Source organism: Gekko japonicus, unplaced genomic scaffold (assembly GCF_001447785.1).
Source record: "Gekko japonicus isolate JY-2015 unplaced genomic scaffold, Gekko_japonicus_V1.1 scaffold1200, whole genome shotgun sequence".
Taxonomy (NCBI): Eukaryota; Metazoa; Chordata; class Lepidosauria; order Squamata; family Gekkonidae; genus Gekko; species Gekko japonicus.
Window position 1 is genome coordinate 362137 of NW_015165274.1, and position 17315 is coordinate 379451.

At 42.0% G+C, this 17315-nt stretch overlaps 1 protein-coding gene across 2 annotated transcripts in view; it reads left to right on the top strand.

The window, feature by feature from the left end:
- Positions 1–2560: 2560 nt before the first annotated feature.
- TCEA3 (transcription elongation factor A (SII), 3) overlaps positions 2561–17315 on the top strand; it is a 45322-nt gene continuing 30567 nt past the window's right edge. For both annotated transcript variants that reach the window (XM_015410244.1, XM_015410245.1), the window contains exons 1-2: positions 2561–2762; positions 15150–15212. In XM_015410244.1, the coding sequence (XP_015265730.1) occupies positions 2694–2762; positions 15150–15212 (132 nt within the window). In that variant the 5' untranslated portion in view covers positions 2561–2693. The remainder of the gene's footprint in view (positions 2763–15149; positions 15213–17315) is intronic.

A 17315-nucleotide genomic window follows, 5' to 3' on the forward strand; every position in this document is an offset into this window, starting at 1 on the left:
TTTGGTTTTCTTCTGATACATGACCTAGATGGAAAAAATGACCTTAAAAACTTTTTTGTTGTATAATAGTGATGATTAAGAAAGTGTTATTATGTGTAATTTAAGGACAAAAGGTGGTGGTAATAATAGGGATGTTAAATTGTTTAATGGTGTTTAATTATGTTTAAATATGTTAGAATATTATAGTCACGTTGTAATTAATTTTAATAACAATTTAATATGATTTTGAGTGACAATGTGAATCTCCAGGCTAAAGATTAATACAAGGGTCCCAATAAATTGTTAGTAAAAGTAAAATATTTAAAGATAAATGGGTAATAATAAGGATGATTAATTGTTTAATTGTTTAAAGGTGTTAATCATGTTAGAATATTATAGTTAAATCATAATTAATTTTAATAATAGTCGAGTATGATTTTGAGTGATAATTTGAACCTATAAGTTAAGATTAGTATAACGGTCTCAATAAATTGCTAGTAAAAGTAAAATATGTAAAGATTATTAAGTTTATATTCGATATTTATATTAAAAATAAGGAATTGGCTGATTAGTGGAATAATTGTTAATGTAATAGGAAAGGTTAGAGTATGGATGAATCATTGTTTAATTGTATTTAATGGTGTTAGAGTATTGTATCACGATGGTGTAATTAAGTTCTAATTAATTTTGTTAATAGTTTAGCATGATTGTGTTGGATAAAGGTTAACTTTGAGACAAACAAAGAAAGATAAAGACCAGGCAGAATACAACTCTATTTAACGAATATTAGAGTTAACCCTCAAGCTAAGCTTGATATAATGGTTTCAACAAATTGATAAATTAATTTACATGCTGTAGAGATTGAATGAAAATTTAAAAGGGTAATAAAAGAAAAAAGACTTAAAAATTGTAATATTAAACCCTGTTCCTACACTAAAAGCAAAGAATTGGCAGACTACTGAACGATGTGTAATAGTAATGGTTAGAACCTTGAATGGTTAAGATAATGATGATTGTAAACAGTGATTATGAATATCTTATACTGTTAATATGAACTGACAGTGTAATTTGGAAAATGTAATATTTAAATTTTAAAGGAAACAGAGATAGAAGTAGCTACTCAATGTAGAATTGACCTAAAGGTTGAATATAAGAACAAAATAATCATTTTTTGTTTAACTTCTCTGTTAATCTGTGTTGCTGAAAAGACAAACTGCTATTTTAGGTTTTTTGCATGTAGCTTTGTTGACGTTCTTGTTTATATGTATATGATATAGACCTATATTATAAAAAACCCAACAAATATATTGTTAAAAAAAAGGAATTGAACATTTGAAACTGGTTAATAGTTATTGAGATCTCCTGGCTCCACGGTAGGCTTCTTTATGTATTTTTAAAATAGTATTTATTGATCTTATTGTATTTTGACATCTGTAAGCCGCCTTGAGCCAGTTTGTACTGGCAAGGCGGGGTATAAATTAGAAGTAAATAAAAAAATAAATAAATTTAAAAGTGAATGCACCACAGCCTGTTTCAAGTGTATGCAGAGCATTTCTCCACCACTAAAAGGACTGCTGAGATCTCCATGGAAAAGATGGCCCCTACTTTTCACCCGCCCTGATCAAGTTCAGAGGAACACTTTAAAGATGCTTGATTACAACAGATATCCTGTTGTAATTTAACAATGGCCCTTTGCCTACCCCCAAAACTCTGCACCCCCCAACCTTTTACCCTTAGTGTTTCCCTTCTTGGTATCGCCTTATTCTTAGGTTTCCAGAAACTGGGGGGAGGGGGGAACGACGACGACGACACAGTATTACAGGATGTTTTGTGAATTGACCAACACCATGTCAGATAATCTATTTTTTTACTGTTGATTTTATGGTTTATTTGAAAAGCTTTTGTGACCTTTTTAAAAAACCTTGCCATTTTAACTGCCGAGCAGTTGCTGATTTTAGTTTTCAGATTATTTTGAGCTGTGTCGAATGCTGATTTATGAGTTGCCTTAGTGTTTTCTTTAGTGTGTGTACACACACACACATGCCTTCTCTCCACAGACCTGATCACAATCTCACAAACAAATTCAACAAAACCAGATAAACAGCCATAAAACTATCAATATAAAGTGTCAAGATTCCACCAGAGCCTAAAATCTGCATCAACAGTGCAATCACAAGCAAAGCCTTCTAAATCCAGTGATTTAGGCTGAAAGTTGGAACTACCTAGGGCTGCATTACAAGTAACCTAAAGTGGTGCCCACAGAACAGCCCTCAGGCTGGGAGCAGACCAGAAAAGCAGCTATAGAAAAGGTGGGCAGATAGACCTTTCCTGAACAAATAAATTCATCTCCTTTCCCTGTCATCCCAAGGCAGGGAGATTTTCTTCTGTTTAGGAAAGCCTTATGCTGCTGGGTTCCATGATCCGTGCACCACCAAGGAACCGTCATCTCAGTAAGTGCAGCACGCACCATCTCCTCCCTCCCTCCCTCCTCTCTGAAATCTTTCCACAACTTAATCTTTCTATATTTAGCCCATCCCCCTGGTGCTATTTTGACTGCATGGCAGTCTTTCAGAAGTGCTCCAGTTGCCACTCCCCTATTCTGCTTTCTCTTCTGGTTTTTTTGCCTTACCCCCTTTTATGAGCTGCTCTGTGTTTAAGGTCTTCTGGACGTGGATTTGGGGTGAGCGGAATACCTTTGCAAAGCTGTCGGAGCCATGGGGCAGGTGGAGGAACTGCTCAGAATGGGGAGAAAGTTAGAGAAGATGGTCTCTCGGAAGAACATGGTAAGGAAAAAAAATTCTCTCGCGCTGTTGGTGTTTGGCTGGGATCTTTTCCAAGGAGTAATCCTGCAGCCTCAGGAAGACACTCTGCCGCTGCAAAAAGATGGCTTTTGACCACCAAGCTGACAGTGTGAAGAAGTTGCCATTCCTGTAAAATATAACCAGCAATAGCACTTCCTATTTTCTGAGTTTGCAAACTTTGTTGAGTGTCTCAGCACTGTGTATTGGGCTTTTAGGCACATTGTGGCCACTGAGCTCCTGTTCAGGTGATGATTTGTGTGTCTGGGAATCCTGAGCATTGCAGTGCAACTACCCCAGTGGATTCTTTGTTGTGTATGTTGTTCTTGCATCAAAACCAGTTCCCTTCCATCTGGGGGATATTTCATTTCTCCCATTCTATCCCCCTCCCGCACTTTCTTTCAGAGCCTGCTGCAGTTTACCCTCACAGTGATCTGTCACTCCGAGGATTTGAGGAGGGGGTATGCAGATAACAGGTGTTTGGCAAGAGACTAGCCATGTAAATTTAATCGTTGGCCAGATGCCTTGCTGCATGGGTTGGGAGCAGTAAGAATATTGCATGCAGAATGGGCCTGGGGGGCATGGAGTTGGGACCTAGCATGTTTTACATCTAGTCCCTCTTCGTCCTGCCTTTCCTTCAGGAACCTCAGGGCACTATATGTAGTTCTCACTTCTTCATTTTATCCTTACAACAACCCTGTGTGGTAGGTTAGGCTGAGGCAGGTCCAGGATCACCCAGTGAACTTCAGAGCAGAATGAAGGTTTGAACTGGGAAGCCCTTATCTACCATAATTTGAATCCTGGATCTGCTGCCTGTATCAGAGACATGCTTGGCCTGTTGACTTCATTTTCACCAACCAGCATAGCATAGTGGTTAGCATGTCACACTATGATATTGGAGACCCAGGTTTGAATCCTCATTCTGCCACAGAAACTTGCTGGATGGCCCCCTTGGCGAGTCTCACACACTCAGCCTAACCTACCTCACAGGGTTGTGTTGAGAATGATGTAAGCCACATTGGTTCCCCACTGGGTGTGGAAGGCAGGTTATAAAGTTTAAAAGATTCAGCCTCTCTTTTCAGGTTGAGGAGCTAGTCTTTTGATTCCTGTAAATGAACGGAGTGCAACTGTGCCCTGTGGGGCAAGACTGTGCCTTTGGAGTTAATGTTTTACTCCTTTTCAAACTTTGCTCTCATGTAGAGAGCCTATAAATAACTCCTCCTTGCCTTCATATAACTACCTTGCCTTCAACCCCTTAAAGATCAGGAGGCTGAAGTTGGTTCCCAGTTCCCAGTTCCGTGTATTGAGAAGCGTTTGAAAGCTTTAAACCCCCAAATAAGGTTTGGACCACAAGAAACCATACACCCCCAACATTCAAAGGACTCTCCCCTTCAAGGAGACATATGGGGTTTCCTGGTCCAACAGTTCCTGTGCCTGCTGTTCCAAAGATTATCCCCCAGGATAATCACATAGGCAAACACTGGTGCCAGGCTGCACCCCAGAACAATCTTTGGACCACCACAAAAGATGCATCCATACACTCCAGAGACTGTCCCCTAAAAGTGGTGCCCGGTCCAAACATTGGTTCTGGCACCACAAGCTTCTGTTTCGAGTACATCCAAGAAGCCTGTATTTCAAAGGAGATTTGAATAAGGAACTGGGAAAACTGCATGCCCTTTGCACCCCAAAATAAGGTTTGGACCACCAAACCCTTACGTTCAGGGGATTCTCCCCTTCAAAGGGACATATCCTGTTTCCTGGTCCAAAGCCATTGGTGGAACTCCAAACAGAAGCCTGCAGTGCCAGAGCCAGTGTTTGGACTGGGAACCACTGTATGTCCTCTTGCAGGGAACAGGCTCTGGATTGTGGGGATGTGCCATTTGGGGTGGTCCAAAGATTGTTTTGGGGTGCAGCCTGGCCTCAGTGTCCACCTATGTGATTGTCCTGGGGGCACCTCACTTTGGATCAGCTGGCACAAGAACTGTGCTTTGGACCAAGAAACAGCATATGTACCCTCCAAGGGGAGAGTCCCCTGACAGCGAGGGTGTATAATGTGTGGCAATCCAAGCCCTATTTTGGGTTGCAGAGGACATATTGTTGTACCATTCCTTATTCAAATCTCCTTTGAAACACAGGCCTCTTGATGGTACCCCAAATAGAAGTTTGTGGTGCCAGAACCTGCATTTGGACCAGGCACCACTTCACCTTCTTTCAGGGGACAGTCTCCAGACTGTGGGGATGTATAATTTGGGGTGGTCCAAAGATTGCTTTGGGGTGCAGCTTGGACTCAGTGTGTGCCTTTGCTATTGTCCTGGGGGCACCCCACTTTGGAGCAGGTGGCACAAGAACTGGACTTTGGACCAGAAAACAGCATATGTCCCCTGAAGGGGAGAGTCCCCTGAATGTGGGGATATATGACGTATGGTGGTCCAAGCCTTATTTTGGGTTGCAGAGGGCATCCTTTGAATCTCCTTTGAAACATAGGCCTCTTTGCATTACTCCAAATAGAAGCTTGTGGTGCCAGAACCAGTGTTTGGAACAGGTGCTACTGTATGTCCTCTTGCAGGGAACAGTCTCTGAAGTGTGAGGATTTGTCTTTTAGGATGGTCCAAAGATTATTTTGGGGTGCATCTTGGCCCCAGTGTCTGCCTGTGCTATTTTCCTGGGGGCACCTTACTTTTGAGCAGCTAGCACAAGAACTGGTCTTTGGACCAAGAAACATCATATGTCCCCTCGAAAGGGAGAGTCTCCTGAATGTATGGGTATATGACATGTGGTGGTCCAAACCTTATTTTGGGGTGCGGAGGGCATGCAGTCAATCCAGTTACTCATTCCAATCTTCTTTGAAATACAGGCTTCTTGGAGGCACTCCAAATAGAAGGTTATGTTGCCAGAACCTGTGTTTGGATTGGGCTCCACCAGGGCATTTTTTTGTGGAAAAAGCCCAGCAGGAACTCATTAGCATAATAGGCCACACCCAACAGCAGGAACTCATTAGCATATTAGGCCACACCCCTGACAGCACAGCTCATTGGCATTATAGGCCACACACCCATGTTACCACAAGTGTGCTCATCCAGCCACACCCACCTTTTGCTTCTTATTCTGTTTACCTTGTTTGTTGTCCAAACCCAGGGCTTTTTTGTAGCAGGAACTCCTTTGCATGTTAGGCCACACACCCCTAATGTAGCCAATCCTAATGGGTTTCTGCTGTTGGGTGTGGCCTATTATGCTAATGAGTTCCTGCTGGGCATGACCAACTTGGAAGCCAGCCAGAACTCCGTTCCTGTGCGTTCCTGCCCAAAAATAGCCCTGGGCTCCACTGTATGTCTTCTTGCAGGGGACAGTCTCTGGAGTGTGGGGATGTGTCATTTGGGGTGGTCCAAAGATTGTTTTGGGGTGCAGCCTGGCCCCAGTGTCTGCTATGTGATTGTCCTGGGGGCACCCCTCTTTGGAGCAGCTGGCATTAGAACTGCACTTTGGACCAGGAAACAGCCCATTTCCCATCAAAGGGGTGAGTCCCCTGAATGTGGGGGTGTATGATATACGGTGGTCCAATCCTGATTTTGGGGTTCCAAGCTTTCTAACTCTCCTCAATGTTTTTGGTTGAATTCATGAATAAGTTGCAAATAAGGAAGTGGGAACTGGGAACTGGGAACCAACTTCAGCCTCCATTCAAGATCTGAGTTTGCAGTCATAGGAAGGGCCTGCTGCTATTGTACCTTTGTGGTTGGCGTGCAAGCAGCAGACTTTCTTGCTTTGGGGCAACTGAACAGGAAGCAGGAAGAATGTGTTCCCACAGGAAGCCCAGTTGTCCCTGCATAGGTCTACTTGAAGCATGTTTGTTTTTGTCAGTCCTCAAAAGTTGTTTGTGGCTACAACTCTTCAGCCGTGCAATCAGAGAAATTCCAAAAGTGGTTTCAGGCAGTATGGTTTCCTATTATTAGTTATTTAGAAAATAGTGAAACAGTTCCAAAAACCCCGCTATACAAGAAGCTGTTGTTCTTTTAACTGTTTGGTACTTAGTCTATACAAATGTTTGACTTTACTGTGATACTGTGGGAGTTATGTAAGAAAAGCTGTTGAATTGAGCCGGTAATTGCTCTTTGTGTTTAATTCTGCTGTGTTTACGCTGTTAAAAATTAATAAAAACAAATATTTTTTTAAAAAACAATTGAGCAGATAAAGCATGCAAATAAAACATGGACAAAGAATAGCAAACAACAAGGCTATAATGCTAGAAACATGTAAAGCCCTATATGGCCAGGGTCCGACCTACCTGAGGGACCACCTTTCCCCACATATACCCCCAAGAGCACTTCGGTCGGGGACCCAAAACCGTTTGGTGGTTCCAGGTCCCTGGGAGGTAAAACTAGCTGTGACCAGGGCTAGATCCTTTTCAGTGGCGGCCCCTACCTGGTGGAACGAGCTCCCGGAGAAGATCAGGGCCCTGCGGGACCTTATGCAGTTCCGCAGGGCCTGTAAGACGGAGCTCTTCCGCCAGGCTTTCACATAGGGGCCGCTGCTGCCACCACCACTAACGGTGGCAATATCAGCAGGATCCAGGATCGCCCTGGGAAGCTCAGCCATATATTGTGCGGCATTAACAACATGTGGCTGGCATGAACAATCTACTGGACAGTGGTACCCCAGTGGGGCTGACTTGAAGATACCACCATAACCACTCACGACCATCTTGTTGTCTGAAAGCACTTTATTACTGTTCTTATTGTTATTATTGTTATTATGTATTCTTAAGATTTTACTGTTTTATTGGATTTTATGTGTGGGCTTTTGCCCCTGTAAGCCGCCCTGAGCCCGCTTGCCTAAATAAATAAATAAATAAATAAATAGAACCGTGGCTTGCCCAAGGTCATCCAGCAGGCGAAGTGGAGGAGTGGGGAATCAAACCCAGTTCTCCCAGATTAGAGTCCGGCACTTCACCAAATCAATATCTTATCTATTTCTGTTATTTTTTCATAAAAAGCCTATCAGTTTGTCTTTGCTATATCTTGATTCAATTTGTGTTTTTATCCACCATGTTAAAGTTTCTATTGGTTTTAGTTTGTTTCTACTATCCAGCAAGTCTTTGTATTTTAGGATTGTTTCTTCCTGAAGTAAGTTAGGGTTTGTAAAGGCTTCTAATGGAGCAACCCTTTTTGATATCTTGGTGTAAAAGTTTTTTTAGCTTCTTCCCAAACCTGAAGTAGAGAGAATCTAATAAGGTGTTTGAAATATTTGTATCTGCCCTCCCATACCATATAAAGGTGTGCCAACCTAACAGAAGATCATGTCCTTCTAATTTCAAAAGTCTTGTATTTTCTAAAGTATTCCAGTCTTTTAACCATGTCAGAGCAGCTGCTCTATAGTAAAGCAGCCAATCTGGTAATGCAAACCCAGCTCTCACTTTGACATCTTGTAATACTTTGAGCTTTATTCTTGGTCTTGGAAGAATAGGTATTGCTTGAAATAAAAAGATCAATCTTGGTAATATACTCATTTTAATAGTGGCAATTCTTCCCATTAAAAATATTTGGAGATTTTTCCAAGTCTTTCTTCATTTCTTTCATCAGTTCCATATAGTTGTTTTCCACCAAGGAGCTACATATATTTGTTATTTTTATTCCTAGGTATCTGATCTTCTTTTGAGTTTCCAGACCTGCTAATTCTTGCAGCTGGTGAGCTTGAGGTTTAGTCATGTTTTTAATAAGCATTTCTGTTTTTTACAGTTAATTTTCAGTCCTGCCACCTCTCCATACTCTTGCAGAGAAGTTGTCAGTTATTTAATAAAGCTCAATGGATTCTCTAAAATAAATATTTATTTTTATTTATTTATTGTATTTATTTTTATCCCGCCCTTCCGGCCTAGGCTGGCTCAGGGCAGCTTACAACAGAATAAAAATTCTCATAATCTATAAAACACAATTCATTACATTAATACAGTTCCTGATATATAATACAACAAGTGGAGAAGAAACAAGTTTCTTGCGGGATGGTTATCTCATTCGTCACACCTTTGCTTCCTCTCCTCACCCCCTACCTCTCTCACACTATTTCTCCCCTCTGCCCCCCTTTTCTTACTCCCTTTCTCCTCCATGCATGTGACTTCCTCTCTCTTTCTGACCTGTCATTTTTCTCTTTGTTTTTCTGCCTCACCACTTCATCACTCTTTCTCTCTCTTTCTGCCCCCACCCCATCATTCTTTCTTTCTGCTCCCATCACTCTCCCAGCCTCCTGCCTGCTTCCTCCCCCACTCTGCAGAGCAACAGCAGCAGTGGTGGCAGTGCTCCTAGCCACCCACCTGCTTCCTCTCCCCCCACAGCAGCAGTGGCAGCTGGAAATCACAACGGATCTCCCAGTTACAGGGTTCAATTCACCCTAGGGCTGCCAGCTCCAGGTTGGGAAATTCCTGGAGATTTGGGGGTGGAGCCTTGGGATAGTGAGGCTTGGGGTGGCAGGCAGCCTCAGCAGGGTATGATGCCATAGACTCAACCCTCCAAAACAGCCATTTTATCCAGGGGAACTGATCTCTGTCGCCTGGACAACAGTTGTAATTCTGGGTGATCTCCAGTCCTCACCTGGAGGCTGGCAATGGTAGTTCTCATGGAGGAAATGGCTGGAGGGTGGAGTCTATGACATTACACCAGTCCAAAGTTCCTCCCCTCCTCAAATCCCACCCTCTCCAGGCTTCACCCCTCAAATGTCCAGGAATTTCCCAACCTGCAGTTGGCGACCCTATTTCCTTGCCACCCAACATCCAACCTACCTTTATCTGCCTCTCTGTCTTCTGCTTTCCATCTCCACACCCCCCCCAACCTCTACCTAGGAAAATTACAGTCTTTCTCCACAGTGGGGACCAAAGCAGCTTTCATTATTCCCTCCTCCTTTTTATCTGCACAACAACCCTGTGAGGTTGGATAGGCTGAAATATGTGACTGGTGCAAAATCACGCAGTCAGCTTCCACTGCAAGATGGGGATCTGAACCTGGGTCTTGCAGACCCTACTTTAAAGCTCTAACTGCTGCACCTCACTGGCTTTAATAGGGTGGCTGCTGATGAACGGTAGCAAGCAGCCGGGCCTAGCTGAGTCATGCAAATAAGGGGGGACCTGGCAACCTTAGACTGCTGCCAGGCCTAGGGTTGCCAACCTCCAAATGGGACCTGGAGACCCCCCAGAATTACAACTGGACTCTAGACAGCAGAGGTCTGTCTCCCTGCAGAAAATGGCTGCTTTGGAGGGTGGACTCTCTGGTATTATACCCAGCTGAGACCTCTCCCTTCCCAAACCCAGCCCTCCTTAGAGTCTACCACAAAATCTCTAGAAATCCCCCAGCCTGGCACTAGCAACTCTTGTGAGGCCTGGCCCCAAGGCTCCCTTCCTCCCTCCCTGAAAGGCCAAAAGAGGCCTGGAAAGGGCCCTTCCCCCACCCTTTTACTGACAGAGCCAGTTAGAAGCCTTTCTCTCCCCCCCCCCCCAACATTCTATTGGGGGCGAATTCAGCCGTCCCTGATTTTTTAAGTTTCTGGATTTTTCTACAAACCCAGGAAGTCTACTGATTATGTAGGAAAAGCTGTTGGGGGAGAGTGAGCCCCCTGTTGGTGGACTTCATACTCGCTGAATGAGATGTTTAAGTGCTTCTCTTTAAGTGACATATGAAGAAGCCAACATGGCTTGGAAAAGGATTTGACCTTTTTCTCCCAAATATAATTCCTTTAACAGAATAGACTATATTCTTATCTCTGAATCTTTATTGCCCAAAGTTATATCGAATTCCGTAGGCATAAGACATGTATCAGACCATGCACCAGTAGAATGTATTATAGCAGGAGAAGAACTGAAACACAAGCGATTTACTTGGACATTAAACAAAACTTTATTATATGATCAGTTATATTTTCATCAATTGAATCTGAGATTAAATAATTCTTTGAAAATAATTTAGATTGTGGAGTGCCAAATAGTTTGGGATTCTTTAAAGGCCGTGGTTAGGGGTAGATATATAGCGATGTCCTCTACCTACAAAAAAGAAAAGGTTAAAATACAATCACAACTGAAAAATCAAATACAAACTCTAGAGGCTTTACATAAAAGAACTTGTAGTAAAAAAAATCTTCCAATGTCTTTTAATACTAAGAAAAAAATTGGAAGCATTAGAAGTCTCTTAGGTACAGAAAAATATTCTATTAATGAAACACAAATCTAAATTTAAGAGCTCTAAATCTCTATGTCTGCTATCCTGGAAAATTAAACAAAAGAGAGTAGAACGTACAGTCAACTGTATGTAAGATAAGCATGGGAACTTATTAACTTCATTGCCAGAAATTTTGCAGGCCTTTGACAGCTATTACTGTTCTTTGTATGAATCCTCCTCCACAGCTAAAAATGAAATTCAAGCTTATTTTCAAAATAATAACTATATAAACCATACAGCTGAATCGCACAGAGATTACTTACATACCCTAATAACTACACAAGAAGTAATTGACACAATTAAATCTTGAAATGCAACAAAGCCCCTGGACCCAATGGCTTCATATTGGAATATTATAAAAGATTATAAAAGATTATTAGCCCAACCCTCAACAGATACGTTTAATTATATTTTGAATAAAAACACTATCCCTCCAATATGGAAGTCAGCTAAAATTATAGTTTTACCCAAGCCAGGTAAAGATAAAGTGAACACCAAGTCATACCATCCAATATCTCTTTTGAACAATGATTATAAATTATTCACATCTCTTCTATCAGCACGGCTCAATCGGATCATATCCAATTACATACATCAGGATCAGACAGGATTTATACCTCAACACAACATTACAGACAATATAAGGAAAACCATAGGCATTATTCATTATTGTAAACCCCACAAAATACAATCCTCTTTAATTTTGTCTTTAGATACAGAAAAGGCCTTTGATTCCATCGAATTTGATTATCTTATACGTTTGTTAGATCAAATGCATTTTGGTAAAAAAAATTATACATGCAATAAAATCTATATACACTTCCCCTACAGCTAGCTTATATATTAACAAGTTATATTCTAATTAATTTGTATTAAATAGAGGAACCCGGCAAGGATGTCCCTTATCCCACTTTTCACCCTAGCTATAGAGCCACTAGTAACAATTATACGTAATACCACGTTGATTTCAGGCTTACAGGTGAAAAGTTGCCAATTAAAACCCAACAATAACTATACTAGCTCTTTTTCAATCTCTTTTTGAATTTGGCTCTGTGTTAGGAGTACACATTAGCCAATCCAAGACTATATTATACCCCATTGAATTTACTTCAAACATATCTTTATATTTGAAGCAACACTATTCATTTCAATGGATCAAACAATATTGGCACTATCTAGGAGTAGAAATTCCACTAGACTTAAAGGACATCCTAAGATATAACAACACTGAAATGGATGACAATGACTTAAAGGACATCCTAAGATATAACAACACTGAAATGGATGACAATGTTCGTAATTTACTCAAAACTTGGGAATCCAAAACCCTAACTTGGTTTGAGCGTATTAATATAATTAAGCCCTTCATTTTGCCAAAGTGTTTATATTATTTTCGTGCTCTACCCATAAGTATCTCTCAACGCCTTCTTAAATTATGGCAAAGAAATTTAAATGACTTTATATGGCAATCCCGCAAACCCAGAGTGAACTTCCATACAATTCGTAAAATTAGGTCTCAAGGGGGACTAGCAGTTCCTGACCTCAATCTATATTATTCAGCAACTAACCTTTCCAGCTTAGTCAAGCAATACCATCATTCATACAAGGTGAACTAGAAGCTTTTAGAGGACATGTATCTTCATATGAGTTCCTTCCCAGAAGCACTCTGGAGACCGCTCAACTTCAGACAAAACAAACATATTACTCATCACTTTTTAAGTGCCATTTTTAAAACATGGGATAGTTTTAAAAACATTCTGGCACCTATGGTGACCCCAATTATTAATTTCCTTGGGCAATCTTGGTTCACTGCAGGCCACAACCCTGATTCATTTCCTAAATGGAGGTCTGCAAATCTAACTAGATTCAAATGATATAACTAAACATGGAAAAATATTAGAAAAAGCAACATTGGAACGATCTAGAACATTGGAACCACTCTGCCGTGGTTTGAATATTTGCAGATATCGCATTTGTTTCATTCACCTAAAGAAAACTTTGATAGGCCTCTAAATTTTTTGAAAGACTTCTGACTTCAAAATCCTTTTATAAGAAAGGGGCAATTTCAATTATTTATAAACCACTCTTATCAGAACCTCAATTCAATCTTACACCATCCCAAGAAGCATGGCACAGAGACTTAGAAAAGACTCTTTCAGAAAAAAGACTCTTTCAGAAAAACAATGGTTGCAAATCTGTGATTCCTCAGTCTATAATTCAAGATATTCTCCTATACGATCTCAACTAAAATTCTTCTTAAATGCTACTTAACGCCAGCCAAGCTACCTCATATGTTCCCGTCACAATCCCCTTTATGCTGGAAACTATGTGGCAACCATGGATCCTTTTTTCACAGCTGGTGGCAGTGTCCACCAGTTAATAACTTCTGGTCATCAGTTCTCCAGGAAATTAAGAAGGTCATGGGACATGTTCTTCTGAAAGACCCTGCCTTAATCCTTTTGACCCTATGGCCCAAAATTTGGATCATTAACAGGGACAAGGAACTAATTTCAGTTCTACTTACCACCGCAAAAAGCATCATTGCTATGAAATGGAAAGACAAAGCCTTTCCCACAATTGAACTTTGGTACAGAAAAGTCTGGGACTATTTTATATCTGATAAAATTGCAGATTGGGTAGCCCAATACGATACAGCAGCCAAACACAAGAATGCTATGTTGAAATGGACTCGATTTATAGAGACTCAAAATGATCTGGTAAATAACATTAGCCAAAATAGTTGGGTTGATCAAACTTCTATGTTTTTGTTTTATTGAGTTAACATACACCTTAAGACAAAGTTGGCTTTATATGTTAAGAGAGGAATACAAGTAAGGGAGTCAATAAGCATAGGTGGGGCTTTTTTTATAGAAAAAGCCCAGCAGGAACTCATTAGCATAATAGGCCACACCCTAACAGCACAGTTCATTAGCATATTAGGCCACACCCCACTCCTTCCCTTGGCTTGCCTGGGCAAGCCGGCCCTTGGACAGGCTGGGGAAGGCACAGGGAGGCATTTAAATGCCTCCCTGATCCTCCAGGGGCCCCCTGGCCTGCCCACCTCAGAGTCACTGGGGGGGTCACTCTCCAGGCCTTCCCTCTGTAGCCACGCACGCAGAGGTTTTGGCTGTAGTGAACATGGCCAACTCTGAAGCCAGCCGGAATTCCATTCCTCTGTATTCCTGCCCCAAAATAGCCCAGAGCATAGGACTAAAACAGTATTAAGATGTTATGGGATTAGATTATTGTTCTCCAAAATTATAGATGCAAAAGTTCCTATTATTACATGACAGGTACTGTATGCCAACCTAGCAGTTCGAAAGCAAGAAATTGCAAGTAGATAAATAGGTACCACTTCGGTGGGAAGGTAACAGCGTTCCGTGTGCCTTGGTGTTTAGTCATGCCGGCCACATGACCACGGAAACATCTTCGGACAGCGCTGGCTCTTCGGCTTTGAAACGGAGATGAGCACCGCAACCCTAGAGTCGGACTCAACTGGCTTTTGAGCAAGGGAACCTTTACCTTTACTTTACTGTATGCTATATGTTTTAACTCTTTGAATCCTGTATCGTATCTTGCTTTTTTTATGAAATAAAAAAACAAAACAAAAAAACACCACCAGGTGAATGGGATTTACAGAAAAAATCCAGTTCTCTGTGACTTCTAATGTATCTCTTATCCAGCAGAATGCATCTGTTGCTGGTTATTTATTTGATATTTATACCCCTATTTTCTCCCCAGTGGGGCCTCAAAGTGGCTTATAACAACATTTTATCCTCACAAAAACCCTGTGAGGTAGGTTAGACTGAGAGAAACTGGCTTCCATGAGCTCTCATTACAGAATGGGAATTTAAAGCTGGGTCTCCCACATTCTAGCTGAACCATATTGGCTATTTGCTGGATCTGTGTTTTGGTGTGCCACTGCTAACCCACATATGGCACATCCAAAGCTTTTTGTGGACCCTTACTTACAAGCAGATTTATTCTTGCCTGGAGTGACCCAAGGGATATCCCTACAGTGATTATCAATAGGTCCTATCAGGAAGGGACCTTACCAAAATTGTCTTGGCATTTATAAGAACCATCTCAGTTGGATGTGACAATTCCCACCGTGCATTAAAAATATCTGGTGTGAAATAAATCAACCAAGATGTCCAGTGTGTTTTCCCCTTCTCCCTAGGAAGGAGCTCTTGATCTGTTGAAGAAACTGAATAACTGCACAATGACCATCCAGCTGCTACAGGTATGGCAATGCTGAGGGTGTTAAACAGAAGTCCAGTGGCACCTGAAAGGCAAACAAAAACTGGCCCCTCTGTAATGTCTCCCTGTTCCTGCCTATCTGTTGCTTGTAAGTATAAATAGATCTTATATGGTGATACTTCTCATGCATCTGACGAAGTGAGCTATGTTGTTAGTCTTAAGGTGCCATTGGACTTCTCTTGAATTTCTCTGCAATGGGTCTAACACAGCTACCCCAGTCAAATTATTAGCCACGTGTTATTGACTTCCTGTAAAAAACTAGTAGTCACAGTATATTGCTTAATCCAGGTAGCTCCTCTTAGCTACAATGTATTTGGTGTGAACATTCCACACACTCCCAAATCAGTTGGCTCCGTGATGTGTCACTCAGAAGCTGTCCCTATCCACTGGTTGCGTTGCCTGAGTCTCGCCTCCAATATTCTAAACAGTTTGCTGTTCCTCTTCCCCCAGTAGCCAGTCGGAAGACAGAGGTCAATTGCATATGCGGCTTGATTGGCCTTTGCCTCTAACACTCTAAACAGTTTGCTATTGCTTTTGGGAGTCATTCAATGTGTTCTGAGGTAAAATACATGTCCCAATCATCCATTAAATGGTCACTGGAGTTGTCAAAATACATATCCCAATCTTCCCTTAAACGGTTAGCTATTACAATGGCTATTACAATGGCTGCTTTGGGCAATGGACTCTATGGCATTATCCCCTGCTGAGGTCCCTCTGCACCCCATACCCTGCCCTCCCCAGGCTCTACCCCTCAGATCTACAGGTCTGGCCCTCCCCTTAGTATTGCCAGCCTCCAGGCAGCACTTGGAGATCTCCAAGAGCAATTCTCCTGGAGAGAATGGCTGCTTTGGGCAGTGGACTCTATGGCATTATACCCTGCTGAGGTCCCTCCACACCCCAAACCCTGCCCTCCCCAGGCTCTACCCCTCAGATCTACAGGTCTGGCCCTCCCCTTAGTATTGCCAACCTCCAGGCAGCACCTGGAGATCTCCAAGATCAGTTCTCCTGGAGAGAATGGCTGCTTTGGGCAGTGGACTCTATGGCATTGTACCCTGCTGAGGTCCCACCACACCCCAAACCCTGCCCTCCCCAGGCTCTACCAGGGAGATTTGTCTGTCCCCATCTATCATTGTCTTGTGCAAGTTAATGAAGACAGTTTTGTTTTGTCGGGCATCCCCTCACTTATTCTCATTGACCCTTCCTCCCACTCATGTGTTTTGTTTTATTGTTTTACATTATTTTGTATTTAATTATTTTTTTGTATTTGTATGTCCTTCTGCCTCCTGTGGCAGTCATGTTGGAATGGTGCTCACTGCACACTTTCAAAATTCCAAAAAAAGTTGGGGACCCCTGCCATGGAGTCCAACATCCAAAGCAGCCCTTTTCTACAAGGGAACTGATCTCTGTCATCTGGAGATCAGTTGTAACTCCAGGAGACTTCAAGGCCACCTGGAGTTTGGCAACCCTAATTACAGCTCCTCTCCAGATGACAGAGATCAGTCTCTGTAATGAACATGGCAGCTTTGGAGAGCATTACGTCCCTGCTGAGCTCCCTCCTCTCCCCAAACTCTACCTTCCCCAGGCTCTGCCTCCAAATTTCCAGGAGTTTCCCAAGTTGGAGTTGGAAACCACAGTAACCACTAGCAAGCCCTGGCTGGTGCCTAATTTTACCAGGTTTTGATGTACTTGATTTGATTTCTTTTTCTTTATATTTTATACCCTGCTTTTCTTCCCAAGTTGGATCCAAAGCAGTTTAAAGCACCATTCTTTCCTCTTTCCTCTTATCCCTGCAACAACTCTGTGAGGTAGGCTAGGCTGAGAGTGAGAGGCCCTGATTCACCCAGCTGGCTTCCATGGCACTAAGGACTCAGACTTCAGTCTCTCAGGTTCTAGTCTGACACTTTATCCTCTGCACCACACTCAGTCTCTGGGCCTAGCATCTTCCCTGAAATCTAGATGGACCTTGGGGTACCAACCTCTGGAGGAAGAAGAAGAAGAAGAAGAAGAAGAAGAAGAAGAAGAAGAAGAAGAAGAAGAAGAAGAAGAAGAAGAAGAAGAAGAAGAAGAAGAAGAAGAAGAAGAAGAA